The following is a 26666-nucleotide window of genomic DNA, read 5'->3' as shown; positions in this document are numbered from 1 at the left end:
ATAACACTCACCATTGAGAAAGGGCTTTGATGCCATTGAACATTTATAGTACCATTTACAACATTGATTGCATGCGAAGGTTTGACGAATGTTTAAACTAGACATTGCATACTCATCTGTGCCCCAGATAAGGTTACGAGGTGGCAGTAATGAGCACTGTTTTAATAATTGGAGTGTATATTAAATTATAAGAGTACAAATAATTTGCCTTAGAGTGTGCATATTATGTGAAAGGCAACCAGAACATTACTAAACTTGAAAATGAATATAACACAAAACAGCTGTGTGGCAAAGTGGTCTGGGTTCAAACAAGTAATTACATTTGTGAAAAACCTTTTCTCACTCATTAATTTGTCTGCACACACCACATGGCTACATCTTGATGCATCACGCACCGGTAAACTATCTCAGCAGGTCAGAAAGATCTGCAAGTGACTGTTTCGAATCCCGTCAAGGCCAACTCAGCCCTTTCATCCTTCTGAGGTCGATAATGAGTATCCACGTCAGTTAGGTGATAATTGTATGTAAATATGTACAGAGATTTGGCAAATGCCCTATATAAATAGCACATCACTGTCATTAATAATAAATGCACACAACACAGGAACTCTGAAAAATACATTGTTGGAATGCAAGAAAACATTCACTAAAAAGCATCATTTGTTTGTTAAAAGAAAACTTCCCAATTGTATTATCTTGTTACTGCCATGATCCCAACATGCTAGGAGAATAAATAACCATGCATTATGAAATGCATCATTTCCCTGAGAATCTACAGAGCCAAAAACACAGCAGAGGTTAAACGGAAAGAAACCATTCCTCCTCCCACTGTGTGCTGTTACTGACAGGTGTGTTGCGTGCAGCACAGAGAAAAATGTCTGACCTTCTCCTACATGGCCTGCAATATCATCCATGCAGATGAGAATCAAGAGGTGCTCTGGTTTCCATCAAGTCACTTGCCCTTTGCATTGCACTCTGTTCTCAACTGGTGCATAAATGGTACGCATAGAAAGATAAAAGTTGTATTTACACAATTTTAATGAATAAAAAAGCCCAGTATGATGCTTATCTGGATGCCTGCACACACCAGTGATTGAGTTTTTGATATAGGATTTTATTCAAGATGGTTAGTTATGCCCAATAATGCATGATTATTGCCACAACTTCTTGGTTTATAGCACAGACACTAGATGCCTGCTCTGTGGCTTCTAAAACGAAAGGAAAAGTCTCTAGGTGGATACTGAAGTTCCCCTAATATGATAACCAAAAGAAACCCGCAATTGAACGCTGAATAGCATCTTCTTAGTTACATTTGGGAAATAGTCTTTGGACAATGAAGCTCTCTTTTTCAACGTTGTTCCCGAATGGTCCCGTAACAGAGATAATCAATATAGTTTGGCGATTTAAGTGGCCTGTGTTTTTTTTCTTTGTCTATTGGTTCCTCTGGTTAGTTTCTTCTTGTTCTGGTTGTTTGGCTCTCCCCAGATCTTGCATCGCTGTGGTGTTCAAAACCGATACCGTAGATTTCACCGAATCCTTTTTCACCTTATCAGAAATCTTTTTTTTTTTAAATTTTTTTTTTTTAGGTGAGTGGGTACATTTTAAAACATAGATGGGGGTTGGAGTAAGGGGATATAGGATAAGGTAGAGGGATGTGGGGGAGTGGGGAGTCTCCCGACGCATAATAAAAAAACTATTTGAAGAAAGAAAATTTGAAGATTTCACCTTTAGGTGAAGTGGATTCAGTGAAATCGCGGACATCCGTTCAAAAGCAGCAAAGCGGTGTGGCTGAGGACCTTTAGCCTAGGCCCCAGATTTACCACTTAGTTTTAAGCCACTTCAACTGGTTGTGCCATAACATAGCCCTCTTTGGGGGATTTTCTTGTGCTCTCCATCACCCAACCTTCCCCTAACTTGTTGATGATATAGGATGTTTTTGCTGCTAAGGGGCTTATCAACAAATTACTTCTACTTTCTGTTCTAGTCTCATCTCCCACCTCATTGAAGCTTCACCACATGCTTGTTCCTCCATCCTGCCTTTTCTCAACTCTCAATGTTTGGGGAGTTGTCTGCTCCTCCTCTACAACCTAAGGCCTTCCCCTCCAGTTTCCTACATCTCTCCTAGTCCAATGTCTTTCTTAATGAACTCCTATCCTCTGATGGAGTTTCCACCAACCCAGTCTTCCTCACTCCTCCTGATGTGCCTCACCACCTCCTTACACTTTTCAATTTCTTCACACACCCTGTTGATCCCTACCACCACCTTATTAACCTCACCACGTCTTCTGTTCCGCATCACCACCTCCTTATTCTTCTCCTCTCGTCAGTCTTTCCTCCTACTTCCCCGTTTCGCTGCAGCCCACCTCTTCCTTTTCCTCCAGCCTCTGTCTTCATTCCCCACCTCCTTCTAAATGTTCTTTCTCCATCCTACTGCACCGGGCTTCCACTTTCAAACTACCAACATCCTTCTGACAAAACATCTTCCTTGAATAAGGACCTACTTCCGCCTCCCAGGATCTTTCTTAAACCGCAGCATTCTGAAGCATGATTGGTTTATGTCTCCTATTTGGCAACCTTGCCGTTTCATTCATGTCAAAAGTGTTGTATCAACCTGGCACCATATCTGACCTCATTTTAGGATCCCCTGTGAGGTGTGCAATGTGTATGGTGGATTCTAAGGTCCCTTAAAAGGACAGACATGCCAAGTAGGCTCAATTGGCGAGCTCCTGCCACAGGCGGGGGGCATTAGGGTGAGGTGAGCATTGTCACCCACCAACCTCAAGCACAGCTCTCTTGATGGAGGTGTTACCTGGCATCTGTTGCTCCACGAACGGTCACCCCTCCCCCAGAATCAAGCCGGAGATGTCGCAGCCCCAAGAGGTGGTCACCCTGCTTTGGGCTTGATGTTGGAGTGAACCTCTGTGGCTCTAGACATCCTGTGTTAAGAAAGATTTTTGCTGCTTTCCCTCCATAGACCTCTATGGAACCCTTCCAACAGAATGAAGGCCCGAAGCACAGGGTTCCCGTGTGAAACGGGAGTGCAGGGAGTGAGTTAACATACCTGTATGTGCCCCCCTCCATAGAGTATATTGTCCTTACCCTATCTTTCCCTTGCCTGACTGTGATCAGGGGAGTTCTGGTGGAGGATCTTTCTGTTGGCATCTCCTAAAGTAGTGGGATTGGGAAACAATCTCCTAAGAACTTGACCTGTTCATCATCTTAAAAACACTTACAAACTGCCTGTTGGCTTTCCCAACACTTGTTCACACTACCTTAAAGACGCCTACCCCTCCTGCAAAGGTTGTATTTCAACTTGTGAGTCGATGGGCACTTGGCCCCATCTCTTCCAGCATGGGAAGGACTTTTTAAGTGTTGGAACCTTATAATTATATAGTTGTGTGTTTGAATTCCTTGCTTCCTACATATTACTTTTCAAATTGGTTTACTTACCTTGTCTTTTCTTCACTTTCTATGCTACACTACAGCGTTCGATTGCTGATGGTACTGTATTTAAAAGTGCAGGGGTTGGTGCTCTAGCCAGAGCATCTCAAATGTAAATGTGCGTATAACAGTAGTGTATGTTTAGTGATTTACTTACCTATGGCTTTGAATTGGTGAGTTGTTCAAGTCCTAAATGTTTTTGTATATATTATGCCTAACTTGTTTTAAGAGTGCTATGTCTGTCCGTAACTGAATCCTTCGCTACACTCACCCTCTTAAGTGGAAGCGTTGCTGCTCAGTCATACTATCTGATAGTTTGGCTAGACATTAGTGTCCTTTCCCTGTTCACCAGAATAGAATGGTCTCAGAATCTGTACACCGGTTTGATCCTGAAAATCCATCTCAACACCTTCACTGACCTTTTTTGATTGATCTGAATGATTCAAAGTGTTTGTTTCTCTGTTTAAAAAAAAGTTAGTTTAAATAATTAATATTTTACTTGTTTGCATGAAACCTTGCTTTCAGTGCTTACGCAAGTGGGGTTTCAGGAGATGTGAAGATATTTGCTGGATTAAGACTAACAAAGACAATCCTGGAAAGACAAAGACTCTGGATCCAAAGGCAGTCTTTCAGAGAACAAAGGTAGAAATACTGAATCCTGTTTATGAATATACATATTTTTGCAAATGAGTAAATTAATGCAGTGAGCTGGTTTGTGTAGTTTGAGCAGAATGAGAATACTTCGATGAAAAGCTAGTGATTTCCCACTAATTGTGAATCGATGAACCAATGTCCCCACTTTCTTGTGTCCACATTGTCTCCATTAGAGATGTGTATTGCTCTCCTTGAACTCTTGGATGCTCATATTTACTCGGGTGGAGTTGTATTATGGAATGGGCTGCCATAAGACATTCTGGTACCATTCCACACTCTGGTAGGGCCATTAACTTAAGGTTTCCTAAAATGGGCTTGTGTGGTGTGATACATTTGAAATATACTACTGAGATCATTGATGTTCAGTTTTCTCCTGTTTTGACTAAAGGTGTCCACAATTGTATATATCCCTTAAAACATTAGTCTTTTTCAGGCCAAACTATCTTTCGTATGGTTCTTATTGAGGTACACCCTTTACTGGGATCCATTGCCATCATCAATTCAGATCCCTGTGCAGTGGATTGAAATGGTCTGTCCATTCTAAACACTCAAACACATTTTAACACTTTTGATTTGAATAATTACAATATACACGTGCCATCACCTCCAAACGGGTGGCTTGCACTCGATTTCTAGGAACATTCTGCTTCATTTCGGACTATTTCTTGGGTAGTCTTGAGCAAGTATAGACCTGCACTGGGAGATGCTTGTGCTGTCTTGGATGTCCCAGGGTGTATTCCGTGATGGTTCGTGCAACTTATTCCAGAGGACATATGTGATTCCTTTTTACTGGATAGAGAACTGAAGCCATAGTGAAAGCATTTTGCTCAGAGATCTGCTCATTGTGAAGATGCCATCATTATTTTGTCATTTGGTTGTACAGGCTTTCTTGGGCAGACACCTGTATTTCAGAGTTGCGCTGTCCACTCTGTGGGCCTCCCAAATGTGTTTCTTGTTTATTGCTGGATTCCCTGTTTTCTCGTCTTTAGTTATTTGGGTAGGGACATTTCCGCTGCTGTTCCCCCTACCACTGTAACCTTTTTTTGAGTGTTCTGCCCTAGTAGTTTATATGGCTACCAGGGGAAGGGTGCCTATATAGCACCCCATATGAGTCTGTGTCATTCAATCACCCAACAAGTGTATTGTGGAGAAAGATGGGGGAAGCTGCAATTTAGTTTTGACTGCACAAGGTGTGCCGTAATTTACTGTTAGTAGCCCAATGCACCAATGTGGTAGCCACTGCGATACTAATGTATTTTTTAATTGAGCCCTGCTGCTCCTGACCATTTTGCTTGGACTCTTCTCTTTGAGTGGAAAATGATGCCAGCTCATTGAGCACCTCCAGGTACTCTTTGGAGTGGTTTGAACTGGCTAGGTTAGCCTTGTTGTCTGCCCTAGACATCTCCAGTGTATATTGTATGTGGGTGGGGCCAGTGTTTTTGGTGGTTTGTACTGCCAGCCTAATTGGCTGGCTTCCAAAGGTTTTTTGTGCTATCCTCTGATGTAATTTGGAGAGCTGGAATGATTCTGGTCCCTTGCTACTGGAACTCTTCTCCAGACCTGTAACGCAATCTGTGTTCTTATCTTGTTTTTCCACTGTTCCCGGTACAGATTCGTAGTGACTGGCACCATGAGTACTTTACTGGCTCATGTGGGTCCTAATAGTTTCCTTGAAGTCTACGTTTGGGGGTCCCCTGGGATAAGGAGTAGTGTGTATTGCAAGCCCCATCTACCATGTATTACCATTGACTTGCATTGGTTGAAATCCTGCTCTGCATTCATCCTAATCTGGATTGGTGGCGAAGCTGGAACTTTTTAATGGGGTTCCTGTGTTGCTCCTTTGTCCGAATCTGTGGGTACAAACGTTTCTTAGCTATAGCCACAGCTTTCCTATGGATTTTGTCCATTGTTTCCTATGGACAAACTTTAAGAAACACAAGCCCAGTATTACACTTCTAACTCTTTGCTTTTTGTGTTGACCTGTTTTCTATTTGCTTAACCCTTTCCCTCCCTTTGTGTTATACTGTCTTATTTCTACTTGTTGGGTTACTCTGTTCTGTACCGTAATAGAGGTTGCTTGTTCAAGCCCTTGTACTGGCATAGTGATTTCAGGATCTGTACATTTACCTACCTGTAGGAAAGGACGCGTGCGTGTGTGGTTTAGATACATTTAAATGTATTTTATTCTAACAAACTGTTGGCGAGATGTCTTGACTGAACACGATTGCAAGATAGACCATCGTACGCGGCGTGTATCGACTTTGGAAATTGGCATTCGACAGCTACAGGCTTCAGCCTTCACAGTGGTCAGAGTGGGGGAAAACACACGTTGGAGTCAAGGAGAATTTCTCCTTATATTGCCCCATTAATATTGTTCATTTTGCTGTCCTCCAGCTTTCCACATGGAAAATACCCCCTTCATATGCTGCCCCACGCTTTTACAAAAAAAAGTATCACTGAAGGTGTGACCTGGATTCCTACCCAAGGTAAAGTGTCTGCAGTTCTGTCGTGGCTAGCATACTCTTAGGAGATGACGCAGTGAACAGTTGGTTCATAGGCTTATATTAACCTCTTCTGCTTTATGCTGTCTTCACAGCTTCTTTCCGGTTCTGTTCCACAAAATAAGAAGAAATGTATTGCTTCCCATCGTTTTAAACACGAATTGTGGCGGTTTTCAGCCAAATCTCTGGATCCTTCCTCTGCAGCGGCTCCAAAGTAATTTCTCCTTTTAGAACTACACATCACCCCAAACAACCATTCAGCCTCATTGATCACGGTCAATAAAAGACAGGGTAGTTATAACTTGGCATAACCTAGGCAAAAACATAATGCCCATACATACTGGTAATTATCCTACATAAAACCACATTCCACTTCTCAAATGATAACTCAGATATGTCTCGAATGCGGACAAATCGCACTTAAATACACAGCTATGATTGAAAATGGGAACATTAAAACCATCTTAACTACTACAGTAGCATAACAAACATTGAGAATAAGCCATCACAACCCTAATCCACATTTACATGTCTCAATGTAATCGCCTTGAATAAATGTAACCCGTCCGGATCCAGTTCCAGTAATGTCAATAAATAGTCATTTCCCAACATGTTTAAACCATCACTGCACACTAAACAGAACCCCAAGCCTGCTGCCAACATCTCTTCCTCCTCTGAACCACAATGATTCTCTGAGCAACTACTGCATTACCCCTTCAATACTGCTCAGTTCCCCTGGGAATAACCTCCCATTGACAAGTCCTTCTCCATGTGATCATCTTCTTCTGCTGCACCTTTTCACAAGACCACTGCATTACTGTCCTTGTAAGGCATGTACCGTAGTTGCGAGCGCCAGCAGTGTGGAGCAACACTGTGCCGTTTACCTCTGAACACGTGGTCCCTCCAACTGACTACTGCAAAATGACGCTGATAACTGGTGTGATCACCTACTGGTCTTCCTTGCAGTGACATCACCACAACCACTCCGTAGCTCAGATTGGTTGGCGCTACTGATTCTGCATCGTTCTTCCTACCCCCACAGGGCCAACAATCTTCTCTGCTCGCCACAGCCGATACCACTCACCCACTAGCACGGCACAGGAGGCACCGGATGTCCACCACACGGGCAGCCCTCCTGCAGTTCTCCCAATGCTACCAGCTGGATGACACACTGCACCCACCATCTTCTTCACTGGCTGGGGAAAATGCGGTGGTCGCTGTTGGCGCTTAAGCCCTGAGTGGTGTCTTGTTCTGGGTGGGAGGTTCGGGGTGGTAGTCTGTCTTCTTTACTGCACCACCTGCAGCAGCCCCAAAGGGCCTTTAATTCCTCGTCAACAATGGTGTGAGATATCCGGGGCCCCGGTGGACACACTCAAGCAAGTCACAAAGATATGAGTGTGAGGATGGTAAGTCACCTTTCTTTATATGAGCAGTGCTCTCAGTAATGGATAAGGTGTAAGCATTTCCTGCTGTTGTTGCCCATGCGTACCGGTGCCACCATCCAGCCTAGTTACTTCTCACTTGCTCTGTAACTGCCACTAATAAAACCCTCTTACCTCAGTTCCTACTTGCATTCTACAGCTGACATCACCTCTGCAGACCACTGCCCACTGCAGCCTCCAAAAAATCCAAATACGTTTTAGACCAAAACAAAAAACCATTGTAATTCACTGCTGGGGAAAATAGTTACACGGTCACCAAAATTAGATGCAGCATACAACTACATTCACAGTGAAAGAAGTGGAGAGCATGACTTTAAAAATACATGTAAAATCACAGGTAATTGCTAAAAATCTAGTTCTGCCTAGAACTCTCCGAACCCCAGACGAGTACAGGACAAATGCCCATGGGCATGTAAGTAGCCACACAGTCACTTTAGGTCAGTTCCAAGGTGACTGGAAAGGGCCATAGTTGAACAGGACAAAGCCAGTAAACCAGCCGTGTGTATGGTGACAATTTAAGGTAAGTCTGATTTATCCCACAGGTGTCGATTCAGCAGCAAACAACCCCCGGGATCACCAGAAGAGACCCAAGGAAGAGATTTATAGGTTGGCTGAAGAACCAGGCACCTCAGGAGATGAGGCAGCAAAAGGCAGGAATACCCCAAATATTATTCAATGGGAAATGTGGCCAGCTTCCGTTAAGCTTTTACCCCGGACCAGCGGAGGGGACCCCTTATGAGGATGATCTCCAATAAGTGCTCACCCAAGGATTCTGAGGTAAGTGCTCCAGCAGAATGAAATAACTTGGTAATGCAGTGCTTTTGCCTAGGTGTGAAGTTGAAGGATGCAGAGCCCAGGGGCTTGACCCCTGGGCCAATGAAGACCTCGTCGGTCAAATGGAAGAGTAACCAGCCTTCCTACAGCATAGCCCCTTAACCCAGCAGCAAAAACACCAGCGAGGAAGATGAGGGAGCCCAGATAAGAGGATTCCGGCAGCTCGGTAGTATAAATGAGGGTGGGGCAGACACAGAAAAAATCAACTGTATAGCAGTGGCCTCACATAATAGCTTTTTAGTGACAATGATGTGCACGTGGAAACAGTCTGCATTCTTACATGTTCAAGACACTCTACCAAGGCTCTGGGTTTTCTGACATGCATTTTAATTGATGTTGGTGAACCGTTACAGGAAACTTTTTTTTCTTCCCTAAACTATCAGTTGTCCAGGTGCAAAGAAATGTAGAAGGGTTGAAAAACACTTTCTTTTTTTATCCAGGAAACAAACCATATATCCTTTCAATATGTCCCCTTTTTACAAACCTTAATTAGTTTTCTGCACATCCAAATATGACCTGGCTTTTATCCTATGCGCTTTAGCAAAACATGGTCCGAGCAGTGTGAACCTTTGGCAGGACATCTAATGGAAGGCATGTGGCTTCAATCAAGAATGGTCAGAGGGCTCGAATGATCTCCACATTTCAGTCCTATTCGCCACGACCAAAAGAGATTGGTCTTCTCGGTTTCTGAGCATCATTGGCAGAAAAGCAAATGGCAATGGTACTTATCCCAGGTTGGGGTGGCATGTTTGTTTATTATTTGTAATGCGCGCCAGACCCGGAGGCATCGGGGTGCAGAGGTTACAAGGAAGTTCGCAGCTTAAGTTACAGGCATGAATACAGGTTACAAGGAAGTTCAGAGCTTGAGTTACAGGCATATATACACATAGCAAACTACGGGAAAGGTGTGTGCATGAGGTGGCATTTTGCAAATTGGACACACAAGCACGTTTGCAACTTGAGTTGGGACAGTTGTGTAGCAAATTAATGCAAAAGCAGCATATACAAGTTGGGAGGGAAAACGGAGAAAGGAGCAGCACGAGAGCTGTTGCTATGGTCCAGGTGGAGCTAAAGAGTCTATGTGCAATGTCAATGTGCATCAACCTCCGCAATACTCACTGACTCAACTTCAGTATGGACTTGTTGGCTGGTTATTAAATGTTGTAATATATAATATAAAGTCAAAGGGTAGGCCTAGACATTATGCCAATGATGTCTCTTTTTGCCTTGCACCTGATCTTCAGTCCCATGACTAGCGAACGCGCGGTGTTAAACCTCAAGGTTAGTCAGCCATTTTAATGAAGGCATACAATTGTTACCATATGTCCCATTTGTAATTGCCTCATGCCTGTCACAAGAGGTTGCAGTTACTGTGTTTCCTCTTTGTTCAGCTATGTTTCTGCCTTTTTCCTAGGAACATTGTTTAATGGGAATCAGAGGAACTGTTCGCCGCAGCTCAGATGGGGATTTCATCCACGCTAATGTGGACATCGACCTAATCATCACAGAAGAGCCTGAAATCGGCAACATAGAGAAGCCAGTGGAGATCTTTCACATTATTGAGCATTTCTGTTTGGGTAGGAGGCGCCTGCACTTGTTTGGAAGGGACAGCACCATCAGGCCAGGTAAATGGAGACTCCTATATTGCCATGTTTTTTTTTAATATTGCATTGTACACTGCAGTGCATTCATAAATACCTTTTAATTCCATATCACCATTTTGTGACACAATTGCAACGTTCCTGTGTTTCAACATACTTCCTTGTACATTCTTCTCTTCCTTTCCACCATTTTTTTCTGGCCATCAAGAATGGCCTTTTCACATTTACAGTCAGGTGGTCCCATTTAGTTGGGAAGTACTTTATTACTTCCTTAATATCTTGCCACTAATTTGTTTTTTATTAGATTGCACCCACTATCAAATTCCTTATTTGTCCAATGGCTCAATGTTCAGGCTGGGGTATTGAAGACCTCCTGGTTGACTTGATCATGAGACATTTGCACATGGATTAGAATGGAGCCACCCATGCTTTATCATCAAAGTTCCTTTTTTGGTGAATCAAATAATTGCAAGCACCAAATGTAAGCCTTAAAGCCAGACTACTGCTGGCTTTGGTTTCTAGGCTTGGGGGATGACACCAACATGTGTGCATTGTGAAATGATGCATCCTAGGATCATTAAAGTTTTTTTCATTTGTTCACTGCATTGAAGTTGTGTAGAGGGGCGGTAGTGTGTCCCATCTCTCCATGAGCAACTTGACTATGCACATTCACATAATTTAAGCCAGCTTTCTTCGGAAAGCTGTCCTAGAAGATAAAAAGGAAAAGGCCCAACAAAGCTGTAGCTACCCCGACTGGGACGGGGTAAGACTATACACGGGTCCCATGTCTGCTCGGCCAAGAGACCCAAGCTATACCTCACTGACGCCCAATGATGCCGAAACATGTCTGCTCCCACCCTAAACTAAAATGGGTGGGAGCAGACATGCTTGTGGTCTCACGCAGACGGGCACTGTCTCTTTTGGGGTGGGACCAAGCCTGATTTGCATATGGTCCTTTCCCTTTCTGTAATTTTGGCAGGTGAACAAAGAGGTGGTCTGGAGGGTTGCCCAGAGAGATGCATGAGGTTAAGATTAATTCTAAACCTTCCAGCCATCAACCAGTTTGTTTTGCTCTAGTTTAAAAATGGATACATTACGAAATGTGGTGTTTATAACATGGTATAAATCACAATGCGCTAGTGTAATTGAAAAATGTCTTTCATATTAACTGAAACAATGTTCCATAGTGTTACGAATGTTTTCACACGTGGCTAATTTGTGCTGAAGCACCCTTTCTATGCAAAGTGGAATGGAACTCAATCAGCCTTCTTTGTAAAGGTTTTCAACAGATGCTCATGAGAGCTTCTATTGCAGCTGGACGGGTCTGGAGCCATTTTCCAGCAGAAAATGGTCTTGTAGTATTTTTTTTAACATACTGTCCCGCATGTGCGTACGAACTGCCTCCGGCCTTGCCTCCACATGTCCCTTTCTCCAGCGAGAGGGGAAGTTTTCATGCCCACTTTTCCTCTTTCATTCACGCTTGATTTTTGGCCTTTTTTTTTTTTTCTTCTGTGGTGCCCGGTATCATTGCTGACTCCTTTCCTCTGCTTAAGCCAGGTAAATCCATGTTTAGTGTTTACACCAGCAGTGACCGGCGGGTTCCTGCAATGGACCCACGCTCTGTTTGTAATGCCTGGAGCCCAACCACTGTTGGGAGATCTCGTGGGACAGTGGCGGCTAGTTACATTTGTACTTTGAGGCATGTACGTGGGGAGTCACCGTAAAAAATGCCACATCACAGGAAAGATGTGGCAGCCAGTACCACTTCAGTATACTCATTATGCTGCCTTCCCCAGGCATGGCATTTATTTTACTGGGCATCAACTTGATGACTAGTAAAACGGGCCAAGGTACAGTTAAATCTGCCGTCCCCTTCACCCACCCATGCCACACTTGGGATGAGGAAGTTATATCTACTCTCTGTCTAGAATCATGACATAGATCACCATTCTAAAGGGCCTGCAGGTGGCCCTCTAGTGGTGGAGAGAATGAGTAAATCGGAGCCAATTCCTTCAGCAACCATCACAATAGATTCTTCCTTTTTGTGATGGGCTACACTGAATGGGGCATGCAGGTACTTGATTTGTGGTTTGTTGCGCAGAGACTGATGCACATGAATATACAGGAGCTGTTGGTGTTCTATAACTGAGTGCTTTCCTCTTGAACTTTGCTCGCCGGGTTAGCCAGATCTTGAGGGATAATTCGACCGCTATGTTTTAAATCAAGCAGGGAGGCATGAGATTGCCTTAGCTGGCCTTTCTGGCAGTGTAGCTTTGGGAGTGCCCTCTCTCTCTCTCATTAGGTCACACCTATGTCTGCACCTACCGGGGAGAGCAACCCAGAGACAAACGCTCTCATTATGTGGAACTTCCAAGATCACAACTTGGTATTGCACTCCCCTAGTGGTACCGGAATTTTCTCAGAGCCCAAAGTGCACTTTGTGGAAAAGCTTGAAGACTCCTTTGGAAGACCTTTTCCTGTATGCCTTCCCTTAGTTGCCTCTCCTTCATCGGGTGTGCAGTCTTGTTTCCATGATTCTGGTCATTACTTAGCAGCCAGAGAACAGAAGAAATCCAAATCTTGGAAAGCTGCATCCCCTGCACACTGTCAATGAGGCAATGAGCCTAAGGAGATGTAAAAACAGGTCTGAATGGTTTCGAGAAGACTTTTTGTATATTTTACACATACAGTGTATACAATTTTTAGAATGACAGTGATATGTAATTCAATACATCCAAAGAATGACATACAATAATTCTGTTAGTTTTTAGAGGAAAAGATGTCTTCTCCTTTTTTATTATTTTCAGGTTGTCCCAACGCGTTTCGAGATTCATATTCTCTTCATCAGGGGCATAAATCTTCAATAATTCTTTCACTTTAATCTACAAATAATTAATCAAGCATTAATTACTTTTTACAAAAGGTCAAAAGAAAAATAATTAACCAAGTTAAATCACTTTTTATAGAAAACAGTCAAAAAAACAATTTATAAAGAGGGGCATCCCCTTACAAGTTCCTCAATGAACCTGACCTTGCTAGTGTACAATTGTTGAGAGTGCAATGATTTGATTCATGTTATACATTTGGTACCGAAATATTATGTCATGTGAGACCAAGATTGAAAATAATGTAGTTTTAACAAGATTTCTACACATTATGAACCTTTAATTTACATGGATATACGATCTTGAGACATAATAATGCCTAGAATAAATTTGAATAAATGGAGCCTGAATATAAAGTAGGGAAGAGGTGGGGAGAAGGAGAACTCACCCTTCTTCCGGTAAGATAGTGGATTGAAGTACAGTGGTTGCTGACGGTAGTCTAGTGGGGAAGCTCCGTTCTCCTATGGGAGAATAAGAGCATAAGTGCCTGCAGTCCGTGTAGGCTTAAGAAATAGCTCTATGATGTGAAAGAGAACTTACTTTCAATTAGATGATAGAAGAAGCAACAGTCCACGGCAGGATTGCGGTCAGGAAGCCCAGCTCTCAGACCGCATCTGCCGCGGACTGTTTATTTATACTCCATGATGGAGCCGTGACGCCACTCGCGCGAGCGGCGTCACAACAACCATGTCACTCGCGCGCGAGCGGCGTAATGTCAGGAAATATCAGGATGCGTGTGCGCGGGCGGCGTCAATAACGCGTCACCCGACACCCTGTAATCAATATGAAGGTAAGTAGACGAGATGTGATAACATTACTGTTGTCACGCGCTGTTAAGGTCTGTGAAAGTGGAATGTTATAAAGGCTCACTATTCACTGTGTGTCTATGAAAAAAAGTGAAAAGAATTAATCTAAAAGGTATTATGTTGCATGTCAAACTGCAACTGCCTACTGCCACAAACTAATGGTGTAAACGGCTAAAGAGCCATTCTTGAAAGCTGCATTAATGAAAAAGATAAGAACAATGGTTTGATCATTGCAATAAAAACAATCCAAGTACACTGGAGAGCATTGTTGTGATTCAATGTTGACTATCCAGAATATCCAACTTTTACATATCAACATTTCAAAGAAAAGGAAGGACAGACACCTGTACAAATTGTCTACCCCAAAACGGGAGGGTGTACAATCTATTGTCAGTACCATCCTAAAAGGTGTTATAATAGGGGAATCCTAGAAACAAATTACCGGTTATTAGGCACATTGTGTGAATGTGAAAAATAGCCATGTTTACAGAAATGGACCTAAATAATAGTCCTCATTAAGACCCAGTGGGGTCATTGCGTCAAGTTTATTAATCCAGAACAGTTCTCTCTGGGCCAATAGTTAAGTTAGATTACCTCCCCTGCTGAGGGGATGTAGAACCTCCAGAATCACTAATCGCATTTGACAGACATTGTGTCTTGAGTCACGGAAATGTCTGAAGACTGGTGATTTTATGTTCTGTGTCCTGATGCACGATTTGTGTTCCGTCCATCTATCCTTTGCCCTTCTGTTTGTCTTGCCGACATAGTATTTCCCGCAAGGGCAGCGAATTGCGTAGATGACGTTTTTGGTGTTGCATGTCGCGAAGTGCTTCAACATGATTTTTTACCCGTATGTGGGTGACGGATGTGGTCTCCTTTAATTAGGTTATTACAAATCTGGCAATGTAGGCAAGCGAAAGTGCCAAATTTTGGTTTACTTAGGGTCTCCTGGGTTGTTGATTTGCTCCTTTCCGCTCTTATCAATTGGTCTCTGAAGTTCTTTCCACGTTTATAGGCCATCATAGGGGGATCTGGAAATAAGTTGGATAAAGTTTCATTTGATTTAATCAAGTTCCAGTTTTTGTGGATGATTCTCTTAATTTGGAAACTTTGGGTTGAATATTTGAGCGTATGTATCAGATTTTTTTCTTTCTTTCGATTGGCCTGTAAGAGTACATTTCTGTCATGTGTCTCAGTGCATATGATGGCTTTGTCGATGGTCTGTGGAGGAAATCCTCTGTCTAAGAACCTTTTCTTCATGGTATTGTATTCTTCTTGTAGTGTGTCCATTTCAGAGGTAATTGTTTTGAGTCTTAACAACTGACTGTATGGTAAATTGTCTTTGAGATGTTTAGGGTGATGGCTTGCATGATGCAGACAACTGTTCACATCTGTGGGTTTACAGAAGATCTTAGTTTTCATATGCGTGCCAGTATGTTCCACTGTGACATCTAGGAAATTAACCGTAGGTTTACCAATATCCATTGTAAAGCCAATTCTTTGGTTACAGGTGTTGAGGTAGTTCCAGAATTCAAGTAATTAAGCTTCTGTACCTTTCCAAATATGTTGTTGATGTATCGTAGCCAGGTTTGTATCTTGTTCTGCCATCTGAGGTTGTCCAGTACGTGTGTTTTTATAAAGTGGTACATAAAAATGTTGGCATAGGATGGGGCTACTGACGACCCCATAGAAGTACCTGAGATTTGAAAATAATATTGTCCGTTGTACCTGAAATAGTTGTAAAGTATGATATGTAGCAGTTCTAGTGCGAAGACTTTGTTGATGTTCACATCTCTGTGAGTCAGTAGGAACCACTCCATGGCTTCTATACCTTCCGAATGAGGGATGGAAGTGTATAAACTATTTACATCCATTGTAAACAGAAGTACAGTCTCATCCTCCAACTGTAATGCTTGTAAGCTTCTCAGGAAGTGAGTGGTGTCTTTAAGATATGTGCTGATCGATTGAACTGCCGGTTGAAGAGCAGTATCTAAGTAGATGGCAAGCGGTTGGAAAATGCTGTCTGTCCCAGTGACAATAGGACGGAATGGTGGATCATTCAAATTTTTATGGATTTTGGGGAGTCCATAGAACACCGGTGTGACGGGATGTTTTTGAATAAGGTATTCTGCTGTTTTTCCAGAGATCCAATTCATAGTTTCAGCCTTGTCCACCGTTGTCTGTATGATTGAGATAATTCCCATGACTGGGTCATTGTCTAGTGGTTTAAGTCCGCAAGTCTTCCAGTAGTTTTCGACATCCTTTGTCGTAGAGTGAGGTATCCATCAGGACGAGTGCTCCACCTTTGTCTGCCTGTTTTAGTGTCAACATGGTATCTTCTGCTAGTTGTTTTATTAATTTCAGTTGGTGTTTCCTGATATTGCATTTCCTAGGTTGAGCGTATTTGACATTTCAAATCTTTCATAGTTCTTTGTGTAATCAGATTAATGAGAGGGTGATTGACTTGGGGATGGAATGTACTCTTGTTCTTTAACTCCAGATATCTTGGCGTGTCTTTTGATCGTATATTCTCCTCTATGTTGTTTAAAAAATACCTTCAACTCCATTTTCCGTATGAGTTTAAACAAGTTCACTTCTTCTTCGAAGAACGAGGTAGAATTTTTTGGAATTAAGGATATTCCTAGGTTGAGTGTCTGAATTTGAGCAGAAGTCAGCGGTTTAGATGATATATTGATGACCAAATGTTCATCTATTTCTTTTTTTGACGCAGTTTCCTCCTTTCCTCGTCTTGTCTTCTGTTTCCTAAAAAAGGAACAGGTCGATTCTCTGGTGTCGGTCTATTACTGGTATCCTCTAGTTGGTCTACTGCTGGAATATTAGCGGAGGTTGATGCTGCTGAAGGATGAGGTCTATAATCGATTTCTCCACTTAGCACTTCGCTGCTATCCGTATTGCTGTCTGGTGTGTTATGAGGTTTCTGTGGTCTCCTTGGCTGAGGTCTAGTATTGGCATAGAACTCCTGCCAGGAATAGATGATATCTCTGGCGTAATCTAGGGTGTCACAGCGAAATTTTCTGATCTTTCTTTGCTCAATGTCCTGTTTGTAGGAATCCAATTTATTATTTGTATCCTCCAAGATTTGTTTCAATTCAGTTGCCGTTTTGAGTTTTGATAATTGTACTGTGACTTCCTCTATTTCTTGTTGTAGCGTTATGACAGATTTTGATAATTCTTCTATGGTAAGCAAAATCAAGTCCAGTGAACACTTGTTAAGAATGTGTTCCCATCTAATTACAATTCCATGACGTCATGGTTGTTGTGACGCCGCTCGCGCATGCGCGAGTGGCGTCACGGCTCCATCATTGAGTATAAATAAACAGTCCGCGGCAGATGCGATCTGAGAGCTGGGCTTCCTGACCGCAATCCTGCCGTGGACTGTTGCTTCTTCTATCATCTAATTGAAAGTAAGTTCTCTTTCGCATCATAGAGCTATTTCTTAAGCCTACACGGACTGCAGGCACTTATGCTCTTATTCTCCCATAGGAGAACAGAGCTTCCTCACTAGACTACCTTCAGCAACCACTGTACTTCAATCCACTATCTTACCGGAAGAAGGGTGAGTTCTCCTTCTCCCTACCTTTTCCCTACTTTATATTGAGGCTCTATTTATTGAAATTTTTTCTAGGCATTATTATGTCTCAAGATAGTATATCCATGTAAATTAAAGGTTCATAATGTGTAGAAATCTTGTTAAAACTACATTATTTTCAATCTTGGTCTCACATGACATAATATTTCGGTACCAAATGTATAACATGAATCAAATCATTGCACTCTCAACAATTGTACACTAGCAAGGTCAGGTTCATTGAGGAACTTGTAAGGGGATGCCCCTCTTTATAAATTGTTTTTTTGACGGTTTTCTATAAAAAGTGATTCAACTTGGTTAATTATTTTTCTTTTGACCTTTTGTAAAAAGTAATTAATGCTTGATTAATTATTTGTAGATTAAAGTGAAAGAATTATTGAAGATTTATGCCCCTGATGAAGAGAATATGAATCTCGAAACGCGTTGGGCCAACCTGAAAATAATAAAAAAGGAGAAGACATCTTTTCTTCTAAAAACGAACAGAATTATTGTATGTCATTCTTTGGATGTAGTGAATTACATATCACTGTCATCCTAAAAATTGTATACACTATGTGTGTAAAATATACAAAGTCTTCTCAAAACCATTCAGACCTGTTTTTACATCTCCTTAGGCTTATTGCCTCATTGACAGTGTGCAGGGGACGCAGCTTTCCAAAATTTGGATTTCTTCTGTTCTCTAGTATATTCCAGCCTAGATACCAAGGCCGAGTCTTTCTCCCCTGCACCTCAAATTATTGTCTGAAGTTATTTATCATTAAGCATTATAAAAGATCTGTCTTTGTCATTAACAATTTAGTGTGCAAGTGCATTTCAGCATCTTGGTTAGCATTACTTGGCAGCCAACCAGGCTCTGGTTCTCAGATTTCCAGAGCTTTTCGTCCGTTCCTCCCATTTGCTTTTGCATGATTCCTGATTCTTCAGCCTCCCACCACAACTTCAGTCTTGGTTTATGGGCATAGTTCCTGACATTTGGGCCTTTTGGATGGCTACATGCATATCTTAATATTCTCCAGCATAGGGTCTGGCATGGATTCCCATGCTCATGAATATTCCCCGTTGTCAGGTTGGGAATCCTCTGTAAAAGGAAAAACTGTTTCACTTTCACTTAAACTGTATTTCTCCTCTAAACCAATCACTGTCCTGTGGGCCATACTGCCTCATCCAGTGACAGTCATCTCCCTAAGCTCCACCCCTGTTGGCCATCTTCAGATTTTTACCGCACACTTCAGTTTTGGTAGTCCTCACGTTGCTCTCCGAACTATTTTTGTGCATTTTCGAGTTTTTCATAGAACATTAAATCATTTGGACCAATTTCTGCTTATCGTTTTTGTCCCTAGGGCAGCTACCAACTAAGGGGATCCAATGCCGGCAAAGATCTTCATCCACCGTCGGATCATCCATCAAAGTTTCGAGAAGGCCCGGCATTGGGCCTGCTTTGCACCTTTTTAACTTGTCTCAGGAGAAGGACAGCAGGAGCCTCTTCAAACTCTGTGGAAAGTGTGGGTTAAGGAACGTATTCATAGAAGATCTACATCATAAATGCTTATATTGCTTGCATCCGGACCACAATCAGGAGGGATGCGAGGTGTGCCATAGTTTCTCAAAGAAAAGCAAGAAAGATCGCTACAGCAGGCTAACAGAATAGCTCAAATCGAGCAAGGCCCCTGACTCTGGGCAGGGTCATGCCTCACCCAAGACTGGCCAGTTCGAGGAGCAAACTCCCTCTGAGGATCCAAGAGAAGGCCAAGCTCTTTGATGCTGGCTCCGCTGCTGATGCGGGTCTCAAGTCGGGCAGAGCTCGATCACCATCACTCTCCGCGGTGAGTCTGCCGACGAAGGGGTCTTCTTCCCAGAGAAAGTCTGTAACCCTGTCCAAACTCTGTTTATCAGTGGACAAACCAACGAGGAAGAAGTCCAGGAAGGATCCATCAAAACGAAGACCAATCAGCCTTCCAAGTCAACCAATTAGACTGCCCCAACAAACACCATTGTCGACAAAATCGACGTCCACCACAACCACATTGAAGGAGAGCGGGTCTGTGAAGGCCGTGCCTACGACGGCCACCCCACGTGTGTCCCTACCCCCGAGGCGTGATACAGCTGCAGAGGCAGCAACGAAGGCAGCAGCCGGCCCAGCGACTATCGGCCCAGAAGCCTCCGGGGAAGGAAAGGGAGGAGGACAAGACACCCCCAATGTAATTTCCACGGGATGTGGAGACACGTACTGCTCCATAAAAGCCGGTACAGACTTATTCAACCCCCGACAGCGGCACAGATGATTTGCTTGATGACTACTATACAGACCACGAAGGAGCGGAATCTGCGGGCAGTGAGCCTATGTCCCCTGCACCCAAAAGGAGGCATGTCAGTCCAGACCCTACGCTGCTGGCTCCTTTCACCCCGTAAACCGACTGACGTGTCTCTGGATATTATATATTATAACAACTCTTCACACACTGCCCAGAGATCAGGCAGAGGATGCCCCCTGCACCAGGGCCTGCGCCACCACAGGACCCTCGGGAGCCTCTGAGGAAGTGAGTCTAAGGGCGGGTTAGTGGTCCTCGACGTCACCCGACACCCTCCGCCGCGTTGTGAACTAACTCCACCCAGTGCCACAGCCCCACACACGGACACAGGCACGGACACGTCTACTCTGACTTCAGGCACCGACCAGGAAGACGACTTTGTGCCAGCTGGCGGGGATCCACACGTAGACGAGCCCCATAGGGCCTTCCCACCGGATGGTTGGATCCTTTCATTCCATGATGTCCAGGACCTCTGACCTGTTTCATTTGATACCTGAGGAAACTAAAACAGAAGGGTTCCTGTACCAGCAGCACCAGTCCAGAAGAAAGATTATGTCCGTTCCTTTCCTGGATGATATCTGGGAGGAGGGCCTGGCGCTAATGAAGAACCAGAGTTGGCCCCACCCAAACGTGACGGACTGGAGAAGTAGTACAGGGGAAGGGTTTGAGCTCTCGGGTGCTTAAGATCTCAGCCTTCACCCGACTCGGTGAGCTCAGCCGCATCCAGGAAACGATTGGCGTACCCATCGTCGGCAGACATGGTACCTCCACACCAGGTGGGAAAGAAGCTGGGTGCAATGGGCAAGAGAATGATCTACACAGCAGCCTCTTCCATCAAGGCGGTTAATGCCCTACACATTTTGTCCCGATATCACTGGAAACTATGGTACAAGCAGGGACCTATTCTAGGCTTCCTGGCCGAGGACAAGAAGGATTAGGCACTAGAACTGTTTCAGGAGGCGGGAGGTGATCTTAGACCACGCCATTACAGTGGCAGTGGACATCATGGACAGGGGTTTCCGCGAGACGGTGGAACAGCGTGTCCCTTCGTCGACAAGAGTGGTTGAAGGCCAACAACTTCTGCCAGGATGTTCAGTCAGGTTAAGGTGCTGGATATGCTGCTTTGATGGTGAAAACCTCTTCGGCAAGGCACTTGAGTCTTTACGAGCTGTAATGACAGACCGAGACGGTGCACTCCCTGGGAACCCTGCAACGTCGGCTGTCCTTTCGTTCGTCTAGAGGAAAGCCTGCCAGATCTTCCAAAGGATATACTACCCCGTACCGGCACCCTTCACGCTCCTCCACTCAAGAAGCATACAGGGGTTGCTCTCAAGGCACCATAGGACAGTGTTGGCAGCGCCCACAGGGCATGGCCTCAGCAGGCCATGACCTCGGGCCCCCAATTATGCACCCCAGTGGGAGGCCGGCTAAGTTTGTCAGCGCGTGGAAGATGACCACCGATCGATGGGTGCTGGATGCTCTTGAGGAGGGGTACACCTTGGAGTTCCAGGGCAGGTGTCGTCGTATTCCACCAGTTCCTCGACAAGAACACAGGCCACAGCTCCTGCAAGAGGTGTGTGCTGTGTTACAGAAGGGTGGGGGGGCATAGAACCCGGCTCCAGAACATATTCCAGATACTTTCTGGTTAGAAAAAAAAGACAGGGTATTGGAGGCCAATCCTGGATCTGCATCGCCTCAAGTACTTAAAGTCCCAAAAGTTCTGGGTGGTCACGTTATAACACGTGCTCTGCCAGCTGAAGGAAGGGATTTTCTGACTCTGGATCTGGAGGACGCCTATCTCGACATCCCCATTCACAAGAAACACTGCAAATTCCTACGATTCGTGATCTGCACTACCAGTTCAAGGCTCTGCCCTTTCTGCCTAACATCGGCTCCGAGGGCCTTTACAAAGTGCTTGGCCCCAGTGGCAGCGCATCTTCGTCTGCAGGGCATCCACGTATACCCTTACCTTGATGAATAGTTTGTCCGATCCCGCTCACACGCTCTGGCGAGCAAACTCAAAGCAAGGACAGTACGTCTGCTGGATGGAGTTGGGGGTTCTCGCTAAACTTTCCGAAGTCCTGCTTGATGGTATCTCAGAATGCACCGTTTCTGGGTGCCCGGCTCAACACAGTATCTTGTTTCCTATACCCCTCGAAGGATAGGGTGGTGGCCATACAAGGGAAAGTACAGTGCTAGTCATCGGCACAGATTGCAACGGGGTGTGGCCCATCATGTTGCTGCTGGGCACAATGTCATCCTGCATCAGTAGCGTCTGCCTCTGTGGACTTCAGTTGAGGTCTCTCCAGGAGTTCCTTGATGCGAGGTGGATGCAAGTATCGGGGACCTTTTGTGGTCAAGACCTCCCTCAACAAGGAGTTTTGTCGGTCGATAAAGTGATGGGGTGTATGGCTGCATCTCGTCCAGGGGACCCCATCTCAAGTTCTGCCTTGCCAGGAGACTGTCACCATGGACGCCTCTCTAGAAGGCTGGGAGCCCACGCCGGACAGTTGCATACCAGAGGGGCCTGTGGCAACTGAAGAAAAGGGCCTCCACATCAATGTCCTAGAACTTTGGGCCATATTCTGCCCACACCCCCCTCCAAAAGTCTTTTCTGACGTTGTTGAGGGGCAAGGTGGTGAGGATCTGCAGACACCACCACCATGTTCCACATCCAGAAGCAAGGAGGGACCAGCTCACCGGGCTCTCTCCGTAGGCCAGGATCTGTGGCGCTGGGCCATTCATCAGGACATGTACCTCGTCCCTTTTTCACCTGGCGGGTGCTAGGAACACCATCGCGGACTCACTCAGCAGGGAGCTGCGTTCTTGCCACGAGTGGGAGCTTTGCCAGGATCAGGTAGACTTCTGTTCCAGATCGATCTCTTTGCGACAGCAGTGAACTCCAAGTGCCAGAAATTCACCAGCAGGTTCCCTCAGCCGAGAAGCATGGGGGGGACACGTTCCTGTGGGCAGGACTGTTCCTGTACGCTTTTCCTTGGTTTCCACTCCTGCTATGTGTCAACACACTCAAGGCAGTGCCACTACAGTATAATACTTGTCGCCCCAGCATGGCTGCGACAGATCTGGTACCCGGACCTGCTGCATCTGTCAGTGGCCCCATCCATCAGGCTGCCACTTTTCCCAGACCAGAGAGGGAGGGGCGATTCTGCACCAGGACCCGGAGTCGCTGAACCTGAAAGCATTGCTCCTGCAGCCCTAGAGTTTGGAGGTTACGCTTTACCTGTGGAACAAAAGGACATCCTGGCCAGAGCCTCGTCAACATTGAAGTGCTACAGCCATAAATGGAAGAGTGTGGTGCCGGGCTCAGAAGATTACCCCTCTGCGTGTCACAGCCCCGCAGCTTTGACCATACTTTCTTTCCTTGACCAAGGTGGGATTGGTTCACGCCTCTATCAAGGTGCATCTCGCTGCCATATCCCAGTACACCAGATCTCCGGATAGACCCTCTCTGTGGTCATACAGACTCGTCAAGGAGTTCGGTGAAGCCTTGGGAGCTCAATGTAGTCCTATCTAAGCTCATGGGAGCTCCCTCTGAGCCTATGAATCAAGCCCCACTCAAGTTCCTCATGGCTATCACCTCGGACAGGCGGGTCGAGGAAATCAAGGCTCTGTCTTGCAAGCGGCCTTACTTGTCTTTCCACACTTCAAGGGTGGTACTGCGTACAGTCCCTCACTTCATGCCTAAGGTGCCATCACAATTCCACCTCACTGAACCTTTGGCATTACCGGTCTTCTTCCCGAATCTGTTGTTGCCAGCGGAGAGGGCCTTGCATTCGTTCGACGTTGCTCATGCCTTGAAGGTCTATGTGGCACGTACAAAGAGTTTTCGGAAGACATCTCAGTTGTTCATGAACTTTGGACCTGTAAATCATGGAAAAGCTTTATCGAAGGCTTTCATCTCCATGTGACTCCCCGGCTGAGTCATGTACCGTCATCAACTGGCTAACGGGCCGCTGCCAGGCCAACCGAGAGCACACTCCACCAGAGCCATTGCAGCAACAACAGCATTTCTCTCTGGTGTGCCCCTGCTCGACTACACCATCACCAGGTTCTACTGCGTCGACAGGGATTCCAGGGAGGAGTCACGAGTCGGCCAAGCGATACTACGTAGCCCATTTGTTTGAGGTGAGTTTGTTCCAGAGGTGAGTGTTTGCTTCTGTTGAGCCTTGCCACGTCCTGTGGTTGTGTATATGTACTGCTGTGTAATCGTTATTCATGAGCGTGTGAATCCATGCCAGAAGCCATGCTGTAGAAGGTTTGTTACTTACCTCTAACTATTGTTCTCCAGCATGGGTCTGGCATGGATTCACATGCGAACACTCCATCCTTCCCACCTGTGGCTCTTTTTGTTTCTTATTGCCACTTTACGTGCTTACCAAATCTGAATATGTCCACCAGGGGTGGAGCTTTGTCATTGGATGGGGCAGTATGACCCAGAGGACAGTTATTGGTTTAGAGGAGAAATACAGTTTTAAAGTGAAAGTGGTACCGTTTTTTCTTTTACCGACAATTCCCAGCCTAACGACTGGGAATATTCATGAGCATGTGAATCCATGTCAGACCCATGCTAGAGAACAATAGTTACAGATAAGTAACTTAAACCTTAGCCAGAAAGTCAGTTTGTGACTAGTATAAAAGTAAGCGATCTTTGTTTTACCACTATGTGTTGAAGGGATTTCAATCCCCTTCTCGTGTGGCGTAGTTTCAGTGTCTGCCTTTGTGTTGAAGTTGCTTCATCATGTTTCCATAGAGTCCTTCTGAACCTTCCTCTCAGCCATGGAGGCCTAAAAGAGTTTGGGTGACTGTCCCTATTTTTTGTTGAACCCTATAGTGAAGCATTGTTTCAATGGTTTGCTCCATCTTTTCTTTCTGGTGAAAGCCAGAGGAAACGGGCGGTATTTACTCACAAAACATTTGAGCTACTGATATATAATTTCCTGTAAAATAGCCTTCCTTGTGGGGGGTCACCTTGGCACAAAAAGTAGTTAACTTCAGGCTTTGTCTGTACTGACCACCTTCCCCAACCTGTCCTTGGCGTCAAAGAAGTTTTCATGGTCTCAATGCACATCACGCTTTGAGATTCTACCTTGACTGGACTAAGGATTTCTGTTCTTCAGAGTATCTTTTTTTGTGCATTATGCTGGTTCCTCCCAGATTAGTCTTGTGCATTGTGGATGGTTACAAGTGTCAGAATCCCTTTCTGAACAAGGACTTGGCTGTTACATGCATGCTTGCATGTTAAGAGGGCTTCCGTGCATTGCAGCTTTTTGACGCATGTCCAGTGGGAATTCATTGCCAAGGCAGTACCTGGCCTCTCCCTTTACTTTCTGTCTGCAGACAGTATTGTTTGGACGTTGGTGCCTAAGCTGATGGCGGGTTTGGATTTCAGAACTTTTTAGGCTTATGTGCTCTGTAGAATCAAGAGCATGGAGGATGGTCTAGGGGTACAGTAGTCCCTACAGTGCGTATCTTTTTTACTTTCTTTTCTTGAAGTTGACAGACTTGTGTCCTGTGAACCTTGGGGCAAATTAATCAATCCGGACCGTTAATATCATTCCCCAATCCCTGTAAGCACTGTTGTATTTTTTATTCTCCTAGAGTAGATTTGGATTACATTGGCTATTGTTGTCCATAAGAATGTAATTCCTGCAGTGCATATTCTAGGTTTGTGATACATATAATATGCTCTTCTGTAGTCAGAATTGTTTTGGCTTAGGATGTCTTAGAACATGTAAATGGACATGCAGTACTGCAGCCTTTCTGCTGATGGAGGACCCGCTCATGCTCTCCACTCATTCCTGTGCACTGTCCCATTTCCTCATGCCTAGACATCGCTAGCTAAAGAATGGTAGATTATATACATTTTTGCATTGTTCTAGGTAATTAATTTTCCAACACAGAAATGTGGGATTTAATCTTCTAAACAGTTTCCCTAGTTCTAACCACCTCTTCTTCAGTTCGCATGAAGTTCATTTATGGATTCAAGCAATTGCATGTTAACCAGAAGTCATTCCCTGTTTTTCCGCCAGTGGGTCCTCATCTCCACCCTTGTGAGCCTTCATATTTTAGGAAGCACAAGGGCTAAATAAGTCATAAATCTCAATACTTTTCAGTCTATCCGCTATCGAGTGCTAATACGTACCTTCCAAGATTTCTTCCACCAGCCAAGGGTGGAGGTTTATAGTACTCTGCTTTCACTCCACAACTTCACTGCTCACTTTTGGATCTTTGTTGGGAGTGCGGGTACAAAGGTGTTCCCCCATGCAGGATCATTAAATGCTGGCCATAACCATAGCATACCAGAGCATGTTCGATCGTGGACTACGAGTGTAACTGCTTGCCATAGGAGTCCTCTTCTACCAGCAGGACCCCAGTATATCTTGAGTGCTTTCTGGATGGTGGGGGGAGGTGCACTATGTGGAGACTTCAGATCCATGGCCTAGAAGGCCCCTGCGACAGAGAAAGCACATAATTAGTTTGTTACTAAAGGCACTCACTTCCTTCCTACCTCTCATACTAGGTTTGTGAGTGCAGTATCTTACCGACAAAATGTAAGTCTTCA

At 44.6% G+C, this 26666-nt stretch overlaps 1 protein-coding gene across 2 annotated transcripts in view; it reads left to right on the top strand.

The window, feature by feature from the left end:
* Window positions 1-26666, top strand: part of METTL14 (methyltransferase 14, N6-adenosine-methyltransferase non-catalytic subunit) — a 361066-nt gene that overhangs the window by 321242 nt on the left and 13158 nt on the right. The window contains exons 9-10 of one of the 2 annotated variants that reach the window (XM_069630753.1): window positions 3967-4083; window positions 10287-10497. In XM_069630753.1, coding sequence (XP_069486854.1) covers window positions 3967-4083; window positions 10287-10497 — 328 coding nt within the window. The remainder of the gene's footprint in view (window positions 1-3966; window positions 4084-10286; window positions 10498-26666) is intronic. The other variant, XM_069630754.1, reaches the window with a different exon arrangement.

Source organism: Ambystoma mexicanum, chromosome 6q (genome assembly GCF_040938575.1).
Source record: "Ambystoma mexicanum isolate Mex_15411 chromosome 6q, UKY_AmexF1_1, whole genome shotgun sequence".
Lineage (NCBI taxonomy): Eukaryota > Metazoa > Chordata > Amphibia > Caudata > Ambystomatidae > Ambystoma > Ambystoma mexicanum.
This window is presented reverse-complemented; position numbering and strand designations above follow the sequence as displayed.